The 21,304-nt window shown below is 50.6% G+C and overlaps 1 protein-coding gene across 2 annotated transcripts in view; it reads right to left on the reverse strand.

The window, feature by feature from the left end:
• The window catches only part of LOC122922413 (caveolin-3-like), a 33,216-nt gene that overhangs the window by 480 nt on the left and 11,432 nt on the right, over nt 1-21,304 (reverse strand). Inside the window, exons 2-3 of one of the 2 annotated variants that reach the window (XM_044273011.1) lie at nt 13,995-14,105; nt 13,627-13,668 (exon numbers count right to left, since the gene is read on the reverse strand). In XM_044273011.1, the coding sequence (XP_044128946.1) occupies nt 13,627-13,668; nt 13,995-14,105 (153 nt within the window). Of the gene's footprint in view, nt 1-1,941; nt 2,052-13,626; nt 13,669-13,994; nt 14,106-21,304 lie in introns of those variants that run through there. The other variant, XM_044273010.1, reaches the window with a different exon arrangement.

The following is a 21,304-nucleotide window of genomic DNA, read 5'->3' on the forward strand; positions in this document are numbered from 1 at the left end:
CCGCCATATAGTGACACTGTAATCCGGAGGAACTGCCCCGACTGAGACCCAGGAGACGTGATTGGCGATTCCTGCTTTACCCTACGTCAGAAAAAGTGGAACGGTGCTTACTAAATATGGTGCAACTGCTTCTCCTCATGGTATATTATAGAACTGACTGCAGCCACCACTAGGGGGAGCTCAGCGCATAGGAGTGTATACAGTTACCATTGAGCTCAACAGAAGCTGTAAAATAGAAGCTTTTTCTTGTCTCAGTCTAGATCAGGGATCAGCAGCTGGAGGTTGCAGATCCCTGGTGTAGACAATCCCGATGAGCGGCACAAATGTCCCCCCTGTCCTGTGTGAGGACTCGCTCTGGTGGACAGGATTCTTCAACTTGAAAACCATTTTAAAATTGGCATCTGAAGTCGGTTTTGTAGCGGATGGAACCTCGGTGCCGAAGCCGACTTCAGATCCCAGCTTTAAATTGGTTTTCAAGTTGAAGAATCAAAGTTATTCACCGAAGTCTTGCGAGACGAATTTCACCTCCGCGAAGCCCATACGTTAGAGTGCCGGACAGAGACGGATCTCCGTGCAGCATTCAAACAAAGCTTGGAACAACGTGACTTTCGGATCGACCTTCGGAAACCCTGGTACAAAACCATTGCTGAGAAAAAGGTTACGGATTTCTAAAGAACGCATAAAGCGGCCTAAAGAGAAGCGACGAAATGTTCTACGGACAGAGGAGAGCAGGACTGTTCTTACTGGGTGAGACGACCCATAAACACTGAATCCAAGCTGCAGGCCACTGGGAGGACTGGAGAACATGGAGGGGCGAGCAGAATGGGGTGGCGGTGGTTCTCCGACTCTGGAGTCGGCCCATTTATCACATAGCAGGCGCCGTGGACCAGTGTGGATACTGGGAGAGGTCATGTTGTTCAAACAGCAGGTCCGAAATATAAGGGGAACTGCCGTTTCTGCACCACATCACGGATGGCATGGACGCACTATGGAACGCTTCCGTGCGGTTTCTCTCCGCACCGCAAACAGAACATGTTCTATTTTTTTGGCGGTGCGGACGGATCACGGACCCATTCAAGTTGAAAGGGTCTGGATCCATCTGCAGAAACCACACAGATGGGCCCATGCGTATTGTGTCCCCAATGCACGGAACGGCCGAGCAAAGGCCGCGTGCGTGAGGACTGATGTCGAAGAAGAAACGCCCTTGAAATGGGTGACGACCCCACACACCAGTAACGTCCTGGCTCCAGACCAACAAGACTGGTGTCATCAAGCGGCTCAATCCGACGGAGAACCGGTGGCGTGACCGCAAAAATACTGCCAAACCCAAGAATGCAGAGGAAGTCGGCTGCGGTATCTGATCGCAGGGGTCCGAGGCCGCACAGATGGAAGGCAGATGTCAGAAGTAATATCAGTTATCGGTGAAATCTGGAAACAAATGTCCGTTTATGGCGGAAATATTCAAGTTTGTAACTGAAAACGCAAACGGCGCAATTTTTTCAGTTTAAAAATTGCTGTTTAGTTTGTGTTTTCGTTTAGTATTGGATGCGCAGCGCCTCCGGGGATATGGGAAGAAATGCTGTCACATAACTGATACATTGTAACAAACTATCAGCCCGGAGAGACTGGATACAACTGTAACAAAACCTCAGCTGTGAGAAGTATTAGGCCTGTACAGGTTTTCTCTGAAGGTACATTTCACTGGCAGCAAGCAGAGATATTGAAGAATTGGGATAATCCGGGCATGCACAACCTGCGGCCCTCCAGCTGTTGCAAAACTACAACTCCCACAGTGCCCTGCTGTAGGCTGTTCAGCCATGCTGGGAGTTGCAGTTTTACAACAGCTGGAGGGCCGCAGGTTGCGCATGCCTGGCAGATGCCAATTTGGTTATGTCCTCCCACCATGAGGGGCTGTAAGGACCCCCGGTCTGGGGCACTCACCCGGACATGATCGTTCATGTTGTTGGGGTCGCGGTTGTCCATGTCGAGGGGCATAGGCTCGCTGAGGATGGACTTGGGCTCGGCCATGCTGACTGTCCGCTGTGGTCTGGTCAGTGTCTGGGGCCATGCTCCTCCGGCTCCTCTTATAAAGCTCCTGGCCGCAGGTTTCCATGGGGCTGAGCATCAAACAGCAGCAGCGCCGGCCATGGTTACCTGCTGCCTGCGGGCGGCTGTTGTGGAGACGACTGTCAGCAAAGTGACTGACAATGGGGTCAGAGGGGAGAGAGCAGGGTGCAAAGGGCAAATCACCGACTGTGCTCCCAGATAGGAAGGGGGCAGTATATACTGGAAGGGGGGGGGGGGGAATAAGATATATACACCCTACAGACATATATACAACCCATATACACCCTACAGACATATATACAACTCGTATACACCCTACAAACATATATACAACCTGTATACAACCTATAGACATATATACACCCCCGTATACACCCTACAGACATATATACACCCCGTATACACCCTACAGACATATATACAACTCGTATACACCCTACAGACATATATACAACCCGTATACACCCTACAGACATATATACAACCCGTATACACCCTACAGACATATACACACCCTACAGACATATATACAACCCATATACACCCTACAGACATATATACAACCCGTATACACCCTACAGACATATATACAACCCGTATACACCCTACAGACATATATACACCCCGTATACACCCTACAGACATATACACACCCTACAGACATATATACAACCCATATACACCCTACAGACATATATACAACTCGTATACACCCTACAAACATATATACAACCTGTATACAACCTATAGACATATACACACCCTACAGACATATATACAACCCATATACACCCTACAGACATATATACAACCTGTATACACCCTACAAACATAAACAACCTGTATACAGCCTTTAGAGATATATACACCCCATATACAACGTTCAGACATATATACACCCCGTATACACGCTACAGACATGTATACACCCTACAAACATATATACACCCCATATACAGCCTACAGAAGTATACACCCTACAGAGATATATACACCCTATAGACATATATACACCCTACAGAGATGTACACCCCATAAACACACTACAGACATATATACACCCCCGTATACACCCTACAGAAGTATACACCCTATAAACACACTATAGATATGTATAGACCCGTATACATGCTACAGACATATATACACTATACAGTCGTGGCCAAAAGTTTTGAGAATGACATAAATATTGGAAATTGGAAAAGTTGCTGCTTAAGTTTTTATAATAGCAATTTGCATCTACTCCAGAATGTCATGAAGAGCGATCAGATGAATTGCATAGTCCTTCTTTGCCATGAAAATTAACTTAATCCCAGAAAAAACCTTTCCACTGCATCTCATTGCTGTCAGTAAAGGACCTGCTGAGATCATTTCAGTAATCGTCTTGGTAACTCAGGTGAGAATGTTGACGAGCACAAGGCTGGAGATCATTATGTCAGGCTGATTGGGGTAAAATGGCAGACTTGACCTGTTAAAAGGAGGGTGATGCTTGAAATCATTGTTCTTCCATTGTTAACCATGGTGACCTGCAAAGAAATGCGTGCAGCCATCATTGCGTTGCATAAAAATGGCTTCACCGGCAAGGATATTGTGGCTACTAAGATTGCACCTCAATCAACAATTTATCGGATCATCAAGAACTCCAAGGAAAGAGGTTCAATTCTGGTTAAGAAGACTTCAGGGCGTCCAAGAAAGTCCAGCAAGCGCCAGGATAGTCTCCTAAAGAGGATTCAGCTGCGGGATCGGAGTGCCACCAGTGCAGAGCTTGCGCAGGAACTTGTGGTCCATCCTCAAGAGGCGGTGGACAAACAAAAACCCATTAATTCTGACAAACTCCAAGAAGTGATGATGAAAGAATGGGTTGTCAGTCAGGAATTGGCCCAGAAGGTGATTGAGAGCATGCGCAGTCGGATTGCAGAGGTCCTGAAAAAGAAGGGCCGACACTGCAAATACTGACTCTGCATAAATGTCCTGTAATTGTCGATAAAAGCCTCTGAAACGTATGAAGTGCGAGTAATTATATTTCACTACATCACAGACACAACTGAGACAAAGATCTAAAAGCAGTTTAGCAGCAAACTCTGTGAAAACTAATATTTGTGTCATTCTCAAAACTTTTGGCCACGACTGTAGACGCGCAGTATACACCCCGTGTACACACTACAGGGGACATTTCTTATTGGAAGTGCGTGTATTTTTGGTGATAATTAGTAATTTTGGCGCACACAGTTTTCCACGCTAAATCCTGCGACTTTCGCCTCTGTACTCCGCAGTTCGCCGCTTTTCTAACTGTAAATGTAAGAACTGCAGTTGCACCTGGATTATGGCGCATTTACTACGTGTTACGATCTCTGCGCCAGCGCACCCCCTGTGTACAGACATAGGTGCTCTCCACATTGCACTCGCGCCAAAATTAGAATTCAGACAGTTGGCGAAACTTCTGGATCATCTCTGAGACATTCTGCACCTGGATTGGAGTCACTTGTGGTAAATTCATGGCTTGGACAGGATTTGGAAGGACACAGCCCTGTCTATAGAGGATCTCACAGCTGACAATGCATCAGAGCAAAAACCAAGACATGGGGAGGAGAGAACTGCCTGTAGAGCTCAGAGACAGGAGTGTGCGGAGGCTCCGATCTGGAGAAGGGCACAAAACCTTTCTGCTGCACAGAGGCCTCCAGAACTCTTACATGGAAGAAGAACCAGGACTCTTCCTAGAGCTGCCGCCCCCCAAACTAAGTAATCGGGGAGAAGGGCCCTGCTAGGAGAGGAGACCAAGAACCCAATGGTCACTAAAGGTCTCCCAGATTGTGAAAAACAAGATCCTCTGCACGAATGGAACCAAGATGGAACTTTCTGACCTCAGTTCTAAGCATCATGTCTGGAGGAGACCGGGCGCCGCTCATCACCTGCCCAATACCATCCCTACAGTGAAGCATGGTGGTGGCAGCATCATGTCTGGAGGAGACCAGGCGCCGCTCATCTCCTGTCCAATACCATCCCTACAGTGAAGCATGGTGGTGGCAGAGTCATGTCTGGAGGAGACCAGGCGCCGCTCATCACCTGCCCAATACCATCCCTACAGTCAAGCATGGTGGTGGCAGCATCATGTCCGGAGGAGACCAGGCGCCGCTCATCTTCTGCCCAATACCATCCTACAGTGAAGCATGGTGGGGGCAGCATCATGTCTGGAGGAGACCAGGCGCCGCTCATCACCTGCCCAATACCATCCCTACAGTGAAGCATGGTGGGGGCAGCATCATGTCCGGAGGAGACCAGGCGCCGCTCATCTTCTGCCCAATACCATCCTACAGTGAAGCATGGTGGGGGCAGCATCATGTCTGGAGGAGACCAGGCGCCGCTCATCACCTGCCCAATACCATCCCTACAGTGAAGCATGGTGGGGGCAGCATCATGTCTGGAGGAGACCAGGCGCCGCTCATCACCTGCCCAATACCATCCCTACAGTGAGGCATGGTGGTGGCAGCATCATGTCCGGAGGAGACCAGGCGCCGCTCATCACCTGCCCAATACCATCCTACAGTGAAGCATGGTGGGGGCAGCATCATGTCTGGAGGAGACCAGGCGCCGCTCATCACCTGCCCAATACCATCCTACAGTGAAGCATGGTGGGGGCAGCATCATGTCTGGAGGAGACCAGGCGCCGCTCATCACCTGCCCAATACCATCCCTACAGTGAAGCATGGTGGGGGCAGCATCATGTCTGGAGGAGACCAGGCGCCGCTCATCACCTGCCCAATACCATCCCTACAGTGAGGCATGGTGGTGGCAGCATCATGTCCGGAGGAGACCAGGCGCCGCTCATCACCTGCCCAATACCATCCCTACAGTGAAGCATGGTGGTGGCAGCATCATGTCCGGAGGAGACCAGGCGCCGCTCATCACCTGCCCAATACCATCCTACAGTGAAGCATGGTGGTGGCAGCGTCGTGTCTGGGGGAAAACAGGCGCCGCTCATCTCCTGCCCAATACCATCCCTACAGTGAATCATGGTGGGGGCAGCATCATGTCTGGAGCAGACCAGGCGCCGCTCATCTCCTGCCCAATACCATCCCTACAGTGAAGCATGGTGGGGGCAGCATCATGTCTGGAGGAGACCAGGCGCCGCTCATCACCTGCCCAATACCATCCCTACAGTGAATCATGGTGGGGGCAGCATCATGTCTGCAGCAGACCAGGCGCCGCTCATCTCCTGCCCAATACCATCCCTACAGTGAAGCATGGTGGGGGCAGCATCATGTCTGGAGGAGACCAGGCGCCGCTCATCACCTGCCCAATACCATCCCTACAGTGAAGCATGGTGGTGGCAGCATCATGTCTGGAGACCAGGCGCCGCTCATCACCTGCCCAATACCATCCCTACAGTGAAGCATGGTGGGGGCAGTGTCATGTCTGGAGGAGACCAGGCGCCGCTCATCTCCTGCCCAATACCATCCCTACAGTGAAGCATGGTGGGGGCAGTGTCATGTCTGGAGGAGACCAGGCGCCGCTCATCTCCTGCCCAATACCATCCCTACAGTGAAGCATGGTGGTGGCAGTATCATATCTGGAGGAGACAAGGCGCCGCTCATCACTTGCCCAATACCATCCCTACAGTGAAGCATGGTGGTGGCAGTGTCATGTCTGGGGGAGACCAGGCGCCGCTGATCTCCTGCCCAATACCATCCCTACAGTGAAGCATGGTGGTGGCAGTGTCATGTCTGGAGGAGACCAGGCGCCGCTCATCACTTGCCCAATACCATCCCTACAGTGAAGCATGGTGGTGGCAGTGTCATGTCTGGGGGAGACAAGGCGCCGCTCATCACTTGCCCAATACCATCCCTACAGCGTCATGTCTGGAGGAGACCAGGCGCCGCTCATCACCTGCCCAATACCATCCCTACAGTCAAGCATGGTGGTGGGAGCATCATGGCTGGAGGAGACCAGGCGCCGCTCATCTCCTGCCCAATACCATCCCTACAGTGAAGCATGGTGGTGGCAGCGTCATGTCTGGAGGAGACCAGGCGCCGCTCATCACCTGCCCAATACCATTCCTACAGTGAAGCATGGTGGTGGCAGCGTCATGTCTGGAGGAGACCAGGCGCCGCTCATCACCTGCCCAATACCATCCTACAGTGAAGCATGGTGGGAGCATCATGTCTGGAGGAGACCAGGCGCCGCTCATCACCTGCCCAATACCATCCCTACAGTGAAGCATGGTGGGGGCAGTGTCATGTCTGGAGGAGACCAGGCGCCGCTCATCACCTGCCCAGTACCATCCCTACAGTGAAGCATGGTGGTGGCAGCATCATGTCTGGAGGAGACCAGGCGCCGCTCATCACCTGCCCAATACCATCCCTACAGTGAAGCATGGTGGTGGCAGCATCATGTCCGGAGGAGACCAGGCGCCGCTCATCACCTGCCCAATACCATCATACAGTGAAGCATGGTGGTGGCAGCATCATGTCCGGAGGAGACCAGGCGCCGCTCATCACCTGCCCAATACCATCATACAGTGAAGCATGGTGGTGGCAGCGTCGTGTCTGATGGAAAACAGGCGCCGCTCATCTCCTGCCCAATACCATCCCTACAGTGAATCATGGTGGGGGCAGCATCATGTCTGGAGGAGACCAGGCGCCGCTCATCACCTGCCCAATACCATCCTACAGTGAAGCATGGTGGTGGCAGCGTTGTGTCTGGGGGAAAACAGGCGCCGCTCATCTCCTGCCCAATACCATCCCTACAGTGAATCATGGTGGTGGCAGCATCATGTCTGGAGGAGACCAGGCGCCACTCATCACCTGCCCAATACCATCCCTACAGTGAATCATGGTGGTGGCAGCATCATGTCTGGAGGAGACCAGGCGCCGCTCATCACTTGCCCAATACCATCCCTACAGTGAAGCATGGTGGTGGCAGTGTCATGTCTGGGGGAGACAAGGCGCCGCTCATCACTTGCCCAATACCATCCCTACAGCGTCATGTCTGGAGGAGACCAGGCGCCGCTCATCACCTGCCCAATACCATCCCTACAGTAAAGCATGGTGGTGGGAGCATCATGGCTGGAGGAGACCAGGCGCCGCTCATCTCCTGCCCAATACCATCCCTACCGTGAAGCATGGTGGTGGCAGCGTCATGTCTGGAGGAGACCAGGCGCCGCTCATCACCTGCCCAATACCATCCCTACAGTGAAGCATGGTGGTGGCAGTATCATATCTGGAGGAGACAAGGCGCCGCTCATCACCTGCCCAATACCATCCCTACAGTGAAGCATGGTGGTGGCAGCATCATGTCCGGAGGAGACCAGGCGCCGCTCATCACCTGCCCAATACCATCATACAGTGAAGCATGGTGGTGGCAGCGTCGTGTCTGATGGAAAACAGGCGCCGCTCATCTCCTGCCCAATACCATCCCTACAGTGAATCATGGTGGGGGCAGCATCATGTCTGGAGGAGACCAGGCGCCGCTCATCACCTGCCCAATACCATCCTACAGTGAAGCATGGTGGTGGCAGCGTTGTGTCTGGGGGAAAACAGGCGCCGCTCATCTCCTGCCCAATACCATCCCTACAGTGAATCATGGTGGTGGCAGCATCATGTCTGGAGGAGACCAGGCGCCACTCATCACCTGCCCAATACCATCCCTACAGTGAATCATGGTGGTGGCAGCATCATGTCTGGAGGAGACCAGGCGCCGCTCATCACTTGCCCAATACCATCCCTACAGTGAAGCATGGTGGTGGCAGTGTCATGTCTGGGGGAGACAAGGCGCCGCTCATCACTTGCCCAATACCATCCCTACAGCGTCATGTCTGGAGGAGACCAGGCGCCGCTCATCACCTGCCCAATACCATCCCTACAGTAAAGCATGGTGGTGGGAGCATCATGGCTGGAGGAGACCAGGCGCCGCTCATCTCCTGCCCAATACCATCCCTACCGTGAAGCATGGTGGTGGCAGCGTCATGTCTGGAGGAGACCAGGCGCCGCTCATCACCTGCCCAATACCATCCCTACAGTGAAGCATGGTGGTGGCAGTATCATATCTGGAGGAGACAAGGCGCCGCTCATCACTTGCCCAATACCATCCCTACAGTGAAGCATGGTGGTGGCAGTGTCATGTCTGGGGGAGACCAGGCGCCGCTGATCTCCTGCCCAATACCATCCCTACAGTGAAGCATGGTGGTGGCAGTGTCATGTCTGGAGGAGACCAGGCGCCGCTCATCACTTGCCCAATACCATCCCTACAGTGAAGCATGGTGGTGGCAGTGTCATGTCTGGGGGAGACAAGGCGCCGCTCATCACTTGCCCAATACCATCCCTACAGCGTCATGTCTGGAGGAGACCAGGCGCCGCTCATCACCTGCCCAATACCATCCCTACAGTAAAGCATGGTGGTGGGAGCATCATGGCTGGAGGAGACCAGGCGCCGCTCATCTCCTGCCCAATACCATCCCTACAGTGAAGCATGGTGGTGGCAGCGTCATGTCTGGAGGAGACCAGGCGCCGCTCATCACCTGCCCAATACCATCCCTACAGTGAAGCATGGTGGTGGCAGCGTCATGTCTGGAGGAGACCAGGCGCCGCTCATCACCTGCCCAATACCATCCTACAGTGAAGCATGGTGGGAGCATCATGTCTGGAGGAGACCAGGCGCCGCTCATCACCTGCCCAATACCATCCCTACAGTGAAGCATGGTGGGGGCAGTGTCATGTCTGGAGGAGACCAGGCGCCGCTCATCACCTGCCCAATACCATCCCTACAGTGAAGCATGGTGGTGGCAGCATCATGTCTGGAGGAGACCAGGCGCCGCTCATCACCTGCCCAATACCATCCCTACAGTGAAGCATGGTGGTGGCAGCATCATGTCCGGAGGAGACCAGGCGCCGCTCATCACCTGCCCAATACCATCCTACAGTGAAGCATGGTGGTGGCAGCGTTGTGTCTGGGGGAAAACAGGCGCCGCTCATCTCCTGCCCAATACCATCCCTACAGTGAATCATGGTGGGGGCAGCATCATGTCTGGAGGAGACCAGGCGCCGCTCATCACCTGCCCAATACCATCCTACAGTGAAGCATGGTGGTGGCAGCGTTGTGTCTGGGGGAAAACAGGCGCCGCTCATCTCCTGCCCAATACCATCCCTACAGTGAATCATGGTGGTGGCAGCATCATGTCTGGAGGAGACCAGGCGCCACTCATCACCTGCCCAATACCATCCCTACAGTGAATCATGGTGGTGGCAGCATCATGTCTGGAGGAGACCAGGCGCCGCTCATCACTTGCCCAATACCATCCCTACAGTGAAGCATGGTGGTGGCAGTGTCATGTCTGGGGGAGACAAGGCGCCGCTCATCACTTGCCCAATACCATCCCTACAGCGTCATGTCTGGAGGAGACCAGGCGCCGCTCATCACCTGCCCAATACCATCCCTACAGTAAAGCATGGTGGTGGGAGCATCATGGCTGGAGGAGACCAGGCGCCGCTCATCTCCTGCCCAATACCATCCCTACCGTGAAGCATGGTGGTGGCAGCGTCATGTCTGGAGGAGACCAGGCGCCGCTCATCACCTGCCCAATACCATCCCTACAGTGAAGCATGGTGGTGGCAGTATCATATCTGGAGGAGACAAGGCGCCGCTCATCACTTGCCCAATACCATCCCTACAGTGAAGCATGGTGGTGGCAGTGTCATGTCTGGGGGAGACCAGGCGCCGCTGATCTCCTGCCCAATACCATCCCTACAGTGAAGCATGGTGGTGGCAGTGTCATGTCTGGAGGAGACCAGGCGCCGCTCATCACTTGCCCAATACCATCCCTACAGTGAAGCATGGTGGTGGCAGTGTCATGTCTGGGGGAGACAAGGCGCCGCTCATCACTTGCCCAATACCATCCCTACAGCGTCATGTCTGGAGGAGACCAGGCGCCGCTCATCACCTGCCCAATACCATCCCTACAGTAAAGCATGGTGGTGGGAGCATCATGGCTGGAGGAGACCAGGCGCCGCTCATCTCCTGCCCAATACCATCCCTACAGTGAAGCATGGTGGTGGCAGCGTCATGTCTGGAGGAGACCAGGCGCCGCTCATCACCTGCCCAATACCATCCCTACAGTGAAGCATGGTGGTGGCAGCGTCATGTCTGGAGGAGACCAGGCGCCGCTCATCACCTGCCCAATACCATCCTACAGTGAAGCATGGTGGGAGCATCATGTCTGGAGGAGACCAGGCGCCGCTCATCACCTGCCCAATACCATCCCTACAGTGAAGCATGGTGGGGGCAGTGTCATGTCTGGAGGAGACCAGGCGCCGCTCATCACCTGCCCAATACCATCCCTACAGTGAAGCATGGTGGTGGCAGCATCATGTCTGGAGGAGACCAGGCGCCGCTCATCACCTGCCCAATACCATCCCTACAGTGAAGCATGGTGGTGGCAGCATCATGTCCGGAGGAGACCAGGCGCCGCTCATCACCTGCCCAATACCATCCTACAGTGAAGCATGGTGGTGGCAGCGTTGTGTCTGGGGGAAAACAGGCGCCGCTCATCTCCTGCCCAATACCATCCCTACAGTGAATCATGGTGGGGGCAGCATCATGTCTGGAGGAGACCAGGCGCCGCTCATCACCTGCCCAATACCATCCTACAGTGAAGCATGGTGGTGGCAGCGTCGTGTCTGGGGGAAAACAGGCGCCGCTCATCTCCTGCCCAATACCATCCCTACAGTGAATCATGGTGGTGGCAGCATCATGTCTGGAGGAGACCAGGCGCCGCTCATCTCCTGCCCAATACCATCCCTACAGTGAAGCATGGTGGGGGCAGCATCATGTCTGGAGGAGACCAGGCGCCGCTCATCACCTGCCCAATACCATCCTACAGTGAAGCATGGTGGTGGCAGCGTCGTGTCTGGGGGAAAACAGGCGCCGCTCATCTCCTGCCCAATACCATCCCTACAGTGAAGCATGGTGGGGGCAGCGTCATGTCTGGGGGAGACAAGGCGCCGCTCATCACTTGCCCAATACCATCCCTACAGCGTCTTGTCTGGAGGAGACCAGGCGCCGCTCATCACCTGCCCAATACCATCCCTACAGTAAAGCATGGTGGTGGGAGCATCATGGCTGGAGGAGACCAGGCGCCGCTCATCTCCTGCCCAATACCATCCCTACAGTGAAGCATGGTGGTGGCAGCGTCATGTCTGGAGGAGACCAGGCGCCGCTCATCACCTGCCCAATACCATCCCTACAGTGAAGCATGGTGGTGGCAGCGTCATGTCTGGAGGAGACCAGGCGCCGCTCATCACCTGCCCAATACCATCCCTACAGTGAAGCATGGTGGTGGCAACATCATGTCCGGAGGAGACCAGGCGCCGCTCATCACCTGCCCAATACCATCCTACAGTGAAGCATGGTGGTGGCAGCGTCGTGTCTGGGGGAAAACAGGCGCCGCTCATCTCCTGCCCAATACCATCCCTACAGTGAATCATGGTGGTGGCAGTGTCATGTCTGGAGGAGACCAGGCGCCGCTCATCACCTGCCCAATACCATCCCTACAGCGTCATGTCTGGAGGAGACCAGGCGCCGCTCATCACCTGCCCAATACCATCCCTACAGTGAAGCATGGTGGTGGCAGCGTCATGTCTGGAGGAGACCAGGAGCCGCTCAGCTGACAGAGCTGGAGAGGATCTGCAGAGAAGAACGGCCGAAAAACCCCAAATCCAGGAGTGAACCTTGTGGCATCATCTCCAAGAAGACTGGAGGCTGGAATCACTGCCAGAGGGGCTGAAGACTTATGTCCCGAATAAAGGGGCTGAAGACTTATGTCCATGTGAGACGTTAGTTTTTCCTTTTCATCTTCTTCTCACTTTCTCATTATGGGGGAACTGATAGCACAAGGAGCGAGAGAACAAAATGTGAGGACAGTGGGGGGTGTGAAGACAGTGGGGGGTGTGAGGACAGTGGGGGGGGGGTGAGGACAGTGGGGGGTGTGAGGACAGTGGGGGGTGTGAAGACAGTGGGGGGTGTGAGGACAGTGGGGGGTGTGAGGACAGTGGGGGGTGTGAGGACAGTGGGGGGTGTGAGGACAGTGGGGGGGGGGGGGGACAGTGGGGGGTGTGAGGACAGTGGGGGGTGTAAGGACAGTGGGGGGGGGGGGGTGAGGACAGTGGGGGGTGTGAGGACAGTGGGGGGGTGAGGACAGTGGGGGGTGTGAGGACAGTGGGGGGGGGGGGGGGGGGGGTGAGGACAGTGGGGGGTGTGAGGACTTTCCCGGTGCTCTGTACTGAGGGGCTGACGACTCCCTGAATGCAGTGTATACTCCGTATAGACACTATATAAACCTATATCCTGTGTGCACCCACTATACTGTATATACACAGGATTAGATACAGTGGCTCGGCAGGCAGTGTCCCCACTGATGAGCTGAGATACAGCGCCTCGGGTGTGAGCTGTGGGGTGGTTATCAGCGAGTCCTTGGATACGGCTGTTGGTACACAGAGGGTCGCACACCCTGCTTGGAGATGACAGTAAATCACTGACACAAAAGCTAATAACAGCTCCGCACATGGATACCTTGTCTGTCAACAATCACAGGGAGGATCTGAAGACTAAACCCTGCAAACAAGAAGAAAAAGAACTGAAACAACCAGAAAAATGCACAAACTCATCAGAACAAGAAAAAACTAAAATATAAAAAGACAAAAAATACTAAGAAAATGACAATAATTAATAAATCAAAAGAAAAGAGAACAAAAAAAGGAAAATACAAAACAAATAAAGATAAAATGGCAACAAATTGACAAAATGTAACAAATAAGACCCAATGACAAAGCGGCCTGCCCCCGGAGTCGCTGATCGTCCAGGTGATAGCGGCCCCTCATTACTTCACGCCCGCAGCGGCCCCGCCTCGCACGCGCCCGGCAGGTCCGACCAGCGCATACCTGGAACACCACTGATAATTGCGCTGCGTTCACCCGTCGTTAGGCACTCCGTTTCCATAACAGCAAATTGATGTAAATATTTCATGTTCTCCGCAGCAACAATCCGAGCACCTGTGAATTTTATGAACAAGAAAAAGAAATCAGCATCACGGACAATTGACATCAGTGCGCAAATGTGCGAGAAACAGCGAAATACGAAGACGATGAATCGGTTCTTTAATCTTTAACAAACCCTCAAAGGACACAAATACTGGGCTGTAATCACAGCCAAACAGCCGTACAGTTACACCATTAAGGCTACATGCACACGACCGTATGTCCTTACGGCATCCGTTTTTTTTTTTGCGGATCCATTATAATAATGCCTATCCTTCTCCGCAAACTAGAAAAAAATAGGACATGGACGGACATACTGATGCGGACAGCACACGGTGTACTGTCTGCGTTTTTTTTGCGGACCCATTGAAATGAATGGGTCCGCATCCTATCCGCAAAAAAAGAAACGGAACGGACCCAGAAACAAAATACGGTCGTGTGCATGAAGCCTAACTCTGTAACCACCAGGGGGAGCTCCATGCATATAAATGTATATAACTGATACAGAGTTTAATGTCAGTGCTGCGGGTGCCCCCTTTAATGTCAGTGCTAGGTGGAGATCCCCTTTAATTTTTCTCCATATACCCTTTTCCACGCTGGTTTCTGCCTGGTCAGCGCCCTCTATATGTACAGTGAGACAGGACGGCGGTTACCATAGTAACCAATCACCGCGTCCCGCCAATTTGCATGATGTTCTCCGTTTTTCACGTCTTCCTGACTCCTCATGATTAGAAAAGTGAAAACAAACAATAACATCCAAGAAATTGCGACTCAGCATTAGAACAGCGCAAACGCCGCAGACTACACGTGATGTCACGGTAACACCGCATCTCCCACAATGCAATGCATCAGACTGCGGGACACTGCGCAAAGAGATCAGAAAAATGGCAACTGCAGCTCTGGAGGGGACTGGAGTATTAAAAATAATACAACCGTAGAACTATGAATACAGCTCTGGATGTCACTGGAATATGAGACATGGCATAACCTCAAATTGCAAAAGCAGATCGGTATGTGACTGGAGTATAAAACATGATGTCACAGCAGAATTGTGAATACAGCTCTGGATGTGACATGTTACATTTTAGGATCTGGGCCATCTGAATAACCCCTTGCCCTATCGATCAGCTATTATTGCTGGGGCTTCCAGTAACTACATGCATCTCCTGCAGCGACCTCCGCAGGAGAAATGAGGCTGCGGGAAATTATGTAATAAAAAGCGCTAACCTTAATGACCTTGCGGCTGAAAGGAACCTGGGAGCACGTCCCAAAATCTACAGGAGACCGAGCAGCACAGCGGGCACCGCCACCATATTAATGCCAACAAAACGTGAGAGGGGGGCACAAACTTCCAGCTATAAATATAGTAAGAGCTCCGCAACCTACAGGAGAACTCTACCGCCACCTGGTGTGCAAAACCCAGCATGACAGCAACTGACTACCAGCAACACTGCTACGACCCGGGCGTCTCCTATATATAATTATATATGTACAGCTGGTGTAAGTTATACATCTTCTTGTATATAGTGATATGTACAATGCTGGTATAACCTGGGCATCTCCTGTATATAATTATATATGTACAGCTGGTATAACCTGGGCATCTCCTGTATATAATTATATATGTACAGCTGGTATAACCTGGGCATCTCCTGTATATAATTATATATGTACAGCTGGTATAACCTGGGCATCTCCTGTATATAATTATATATGTACAGCTGGTATAACCTGGGTATATCCTGTATATAATTATATATGTACAGCTGGTATAACCTGGGCATCTCCTGTATATAATGATATATGTACAGCTGGTATAACCTGGGCATCTCCTGTATATAATTATATATGTACAGCTGGTATAACCTGGGCATCTCCTGTATATAATTATATATGTACAGCTGGTATAACCTGGGTATCTCCTGTATATAATTATATATGTACAGCTGGTATAACCTGGGCATCTCCTGTATATAATTATATATGTACAGCTGGTATAACCTGGACATCTCCTGTATATAATGATATATGTACAGCTGGTATAACCTGGGCATCTCCTGTATATAATTATATATGTACAGCTGGTATAACCTGGGTATCTCCTGTATATAATTATATATGTAAAGCTGGTATAACCTGGGTATCTCCTGTATATAATTATATATGTACAGCTGGTATAACCTGGGCATCTCCTGTATATAATTATATATGTACAGCTGGTATAACCTGGGTATCTCCTGTATATAATTATATATGTACAGCTGGTATAACCTGGGTATCTCCTGTATATAATTATATATGTACAGCTGGTATAACCTGGGTATCTCCTGTATATAATTATATATGTACAGCTGGTATAACCTGGGCATCTCCTGTATATAATTATATATGTACAGCTGGTATAACCCGGGCTTCTCCTGTATATAATTATATATGTAAAGCTGGTATAACCTGGGCATCTCCTGTATATAATTATAGATGTACAGCTGGTATAACCTGGGTATCTTCTGTATATAATTATATATGTACAGCTGGTATAAGTTATACATCTTCTTGTATATAGTGACATAGACCCTGCTGGTATAACCCGGTCCCCTGGACTGAACTGTCTAAGACGGGCCGTCCTGTTCTACAGAACACTATACCCAATCTATGGCCGCGGTGGTGAAGGTTTGGGTTAAATGGAGTCTGATAAGCAACTCTAGAGAAGGCAACATCACTTGGTCTCCATATTTGCCTCTATGGAGGAATAGAGCCTTTCCGGAGCTGCTCTCATTAGTAGATTTCGAATTCTGGCCGCAAAAGGGATTACGTTACCTTACCCAACTGTATGATAAAGGTCTCTTCCGGTCTTTTAGTAGCTTGAAGCAAGATTTCCACCTGCCCCAGCATAGTCTATATGAATACCTTCAGCTCAGGCGCGCCTGTCATGCGCAGTTTGGTAGGGAGCCCCTAAAGCTGAAGTGTGGCCCATTGGAAGCAGTGATTAGGAGGGCTCCTCTGGTCAAACCGCTGTCGGCTCTATATGCGTCGCTAATGCTGTTACGGGATTCTCCCCTAGATAACCCTATTATGAGATGGAAAAAAGATGTGGAAAACCTAGACGATACACGTGTGAGGGAAACTAGTCACACCTGGAGATCAATAGTAGTAAACTCTAGAGACCGGGTGATACGGGCGAAATGGGTCCACAGGGTGTGCTATACTCCTGAGAGGTTATTTAGGATGGGCAAGTTACCGGATTCAAGATGTATGAGATGTGGTGGTGCTGGGGGGGTTGCCTAATTCATATGAGATTCATGCCTACATCGACAGCAGATTGGGTCTCCCTAATGTTTGTACCACATTGACCAGTCTGCTGGGGATAGCAAACGAGGTTGTTCCCACCAGATTTGGTAGGAAGTTATACAGAATACTGTTGTTTTATGCTAGGAAAACTATCCTTCTTAATTGGAAGCCCCCCAAGAATCCTACTGTGCAACAATGGGTTCATCAAGAGAATGCCAAGAGTGTGCAAAGCAGCAATCAAAGCAAAAGGTGGCTACTTTGAAGAACCTAGAATATGACATATTTTCAGTTGTTTCACACTTTTTTGTTATGTAGATAATTCCACATGTGATAATTCATAGTTTTGATGCCTTCAGTGTGAATCTACAATTGTCATAGTCCTGAAAATAAAGAAAACTCTTTGAATGAGAAGAAGGTGTGTCCAAACTTTTGGTCTGTACTGTATTAGAAACGAGGGACACCAGACCGATTTGAGAAAATCTGGGGTCCTTGGATTGAAGCCCAAACGCTGTTACCATAATGTGACAAGATTCTTGGGTTCTGCCCGGGGAGGGTGTGTACGAGTGTATGAATGTGTGTGTATACGCAGTACCTTCTATTTGGTTCAAGTCATATGTCATTGGGCGTTACGTACATTATCCACTGATCTTGTGCTTCGGACTTGGCCAAGAGTCAAGCAATGATTATATGGGTAACCCCATGTCGATGAATGTACTGTGCATGGAAGTGATGTACCTGCTATGTGAGAGTTTGTAAGCTTTGTTCATCTTTTAATCAATTAATAAAAAGATACTATTAAGGAAAAGACGGGCCGTCCTGTTGGATATGTTCGCTTGCGCCTCCTGTGCCTGGAGCAGATGCTCTTTCACAATAGGTGTCATTTGAGCTCTTCGCTCCTGCAATGTAGTGACATGTTCAATGACACTTTTGTAAGGCGTGACCTCACTCTCCCAGGTCTCCTAAGTGATATCTAACAGGCCTCGTGGATGCCTTCCATACAACAACTCAAAAGGCGAGAAACCAGTTGACACTTGGGGTACCTCTCTGATTGAGAACAGTAGATAAGGCAACAGGTAATCCCAATCTCGGCCACTTATTTTAAACATGGCCTTCAAAGTTTTATTGAAGCGTTCCACCAGGCCATCTGTCTGTGGGTGGTACACTGAGGTACGCAACTGGGTCATTTGTAATACCTTACAGAGATCCTGCATGATGACCCTGGACATGAACGGGGTCCCCTGGTCAGTCAGGATCTCCTTGGGCAGCCCTGTTCTGGAAAAAATCTGGAACAGTTCTCTGGCTATAACTTTAGAGGTAGCTTTCCTCAAGGGCACCGCCTCAGGGTATCGGGTAGCATAATCCATTACCACTAATATATATTGGGGGCCCCCACGCGGACTTTACCAAAGGCCCGACTAAATCCATCGAAATTCCCTCGAATGGTATCTCGATAATTGGTATTGGTATTAGAGGGCTGCGGAAGTTTGCGACTGGAGAGGTTACTTGGCACGTAGGGCAGGATTGGCAGTAATCCTTCATTTCTCTGTAACACCCGGGCCAATAAAACCTCTGCAAAACCCTTTCAAGAGTGTCCCCTAATACATGGCTATGTGCCAGGTCCATTACCATGCGTCGGTATGGTTTGGGAACCACGAGCTGTTCCACTAATTCTTCACCGATTTTAGTCACCAGGTACAGCAAGTTTTCATTCATTGCAAAGTGAGGGTACCTTTCGTCTGCCCCTGGCTCTTGAGGTGCCCCATTGACTACCCACACATTGTTTAAGGCCCCTTTTAGAGTCTCATCTCGGAACTGTGCAGTCCCAAAGTTTCCCCGAGACACCTCTAAGTCAGGGACCGTCTCCTCATTCTCGCCTACCATGGCCAAGAACGGAAAGTTAGGGACCATCTCAGGGTCAAGTAATAAATGTCTTTTATTGTTGGCACACAACAAGTGAACAGGCGGCAGTGATCGGCTTACTCCAGCCGACACTTAAAGGGACACTGCCAGGCCTTCTGAGCATATTTAGATCTTTATATGCCTTCCTAGGTCTTGTAATCAGTTTCCAATTCAAGTATTATCCCTGGGCGCATTGTAAAACGTGAAAAATAATCTTTATAATCACCTGTCAATCAACTGTCCTTTGTGCCCAAGGGGCACCGCATTTGTGCCCAGCCGCGCCCCAACTGCCGGATCCTTACAGACGCCCATCTCATTAGAATTCACTTCGCTGGGCGGTATTTTCCTGTTTTCACGTTTTACAATGCGCACAGGGATAATACTCGAATTGGAAACTTATTACAAGACCTAGGAGGGCGTATAAAGATCTAAATATGCTCAGAAGGCCTGACAAAAAATCACAGGTAATATTAAGGCACAGTACCGTAAGCCCTCAGTCTCTTGGCAGAGACCCTTCACTCAGCTCAAAAAACACCCAACTCTCCAGACCGTCAGCCAGGTAATAACACACACACCACCTGACCCTGCTGGCTGACTTTTTGTAAGCCCGTCAAAACCCGGCCTGGACTGTGAGGAGTAGCCACCCACCCAGCACTATGGCTACTCCCAGTAAGAGCCGTCCCGGATTAGCTTTTCACAGATATGCTGACTACTAAAGTGTCCATCAGCAACTGCTATGTACATAGGCACTACTGGCTCCTACTTCACCGAGGCCAGGAACCTCGGTGACACATCTTCCATCTATGATGATCCCTTGTGCCTATCTACACTCCTGTATATAATTATATATGTACAGCTGGTATAAGTTATACATCTTGTATATAGTGATATGGAGCATGCTGGTATAACCTGGGTATCTCCTGTATATAATTATATATGTACAGCTGGTATAACCTGGGCATCTCCTGTATATAATTATATATGTACAGCTGGTATAACCTGGGCATCTCCTGTATATAATTATATATGTACAGCTGGTATAAGTTATACATCTTCTTGTATATAATTATATATGTACAGGTGGTATAAGTTATACATCTTCTTGTATATAATTATATACGTACAGCTGGTATAACCTGGGTATCTCCTGTATATAATTATATATGTACAGCTGGTATAACCTGGGTATCTCTTGTATATAATTATATATGTACAGCTGGTATAACCTGGGCATCTCCTGTATATAATTATATATGTACAGCTGGTATAACCTGGGTATCTCTTGTATATAATTATATATGTACGGCTGGTATAAGTTTTACATCAAGACACGGAGGCAAGTATTGCTCTCCCTTTCTTTACTGTCCGACCCCTGACAGCCCCCTATAACAGGCAGCTCCTCCTCTGGAGCTTCCTCTTTCTTTGCTGCTGCCACCAGATAAGTACACCTCTGTTTGATACCTCTTGAGGTGTCTATTGCCTTGCTTCGCTGTATTCTCAGTATTGGGGAGGTTTTTATTCGCCTCACTTCCCGATTTGGCCTCTTGCTACCCATTTTCTGACGCCTCCCTTGTTTCCCCTAAACTCCGTCACCCTTTACGCTGGCTCTGCCCGCCCCTCTTATCTTAAGTGTGCTCCGGTACCCTCTTCCTCGCTGCGCTTACCCTTTTGGCGCTACTCCTTTATTCCTCAGTGGCTACGAAATGTCAGCGGCCATCTTGCGCGCCTTTCCTCTCCTTGCCTGCGGCCCGAAGTCTCGCAAGATTTCGGCGGCCATCTTGCGCCGTCTCCTTAGTCTGCCCAGAGTTCTCGAGAGATTCCGGCGGCCTTTTCTCACACCGCCTTCTCGCGAGATCTCAGCGGCCATTGTTCTTACACCTCGCGGTTCGTCAGGTGCGAGTCCCGGTCTCCTGCTACTACTTTAGGGTGATTAACCCTTTGTTATATTAGGTATTCCTGGTACCCTTTTGTTCTATTCCCATTTCCCTTGGGGCCATCAATTAGTGTCATGCCTCTCTCTGATATCC

This window comes from Bufo gargarizans, unplaced genomic scaffold, assembly GCF_014858855.1.
Source record: "Bufo gargarizans isolate SCDJY-AF-19 unplaced genomic scaffold, ASM1485885v1 fragScaff_scaffold_335_pilon, whole genome shotgun sequence".
Taxonomy (NCBI): domain Eukaryota; kingdom Metazoa; phylum Chordata; class Amphibia; order Anura; family Bufonidae; genus Bufo; species Bufo gargarizans.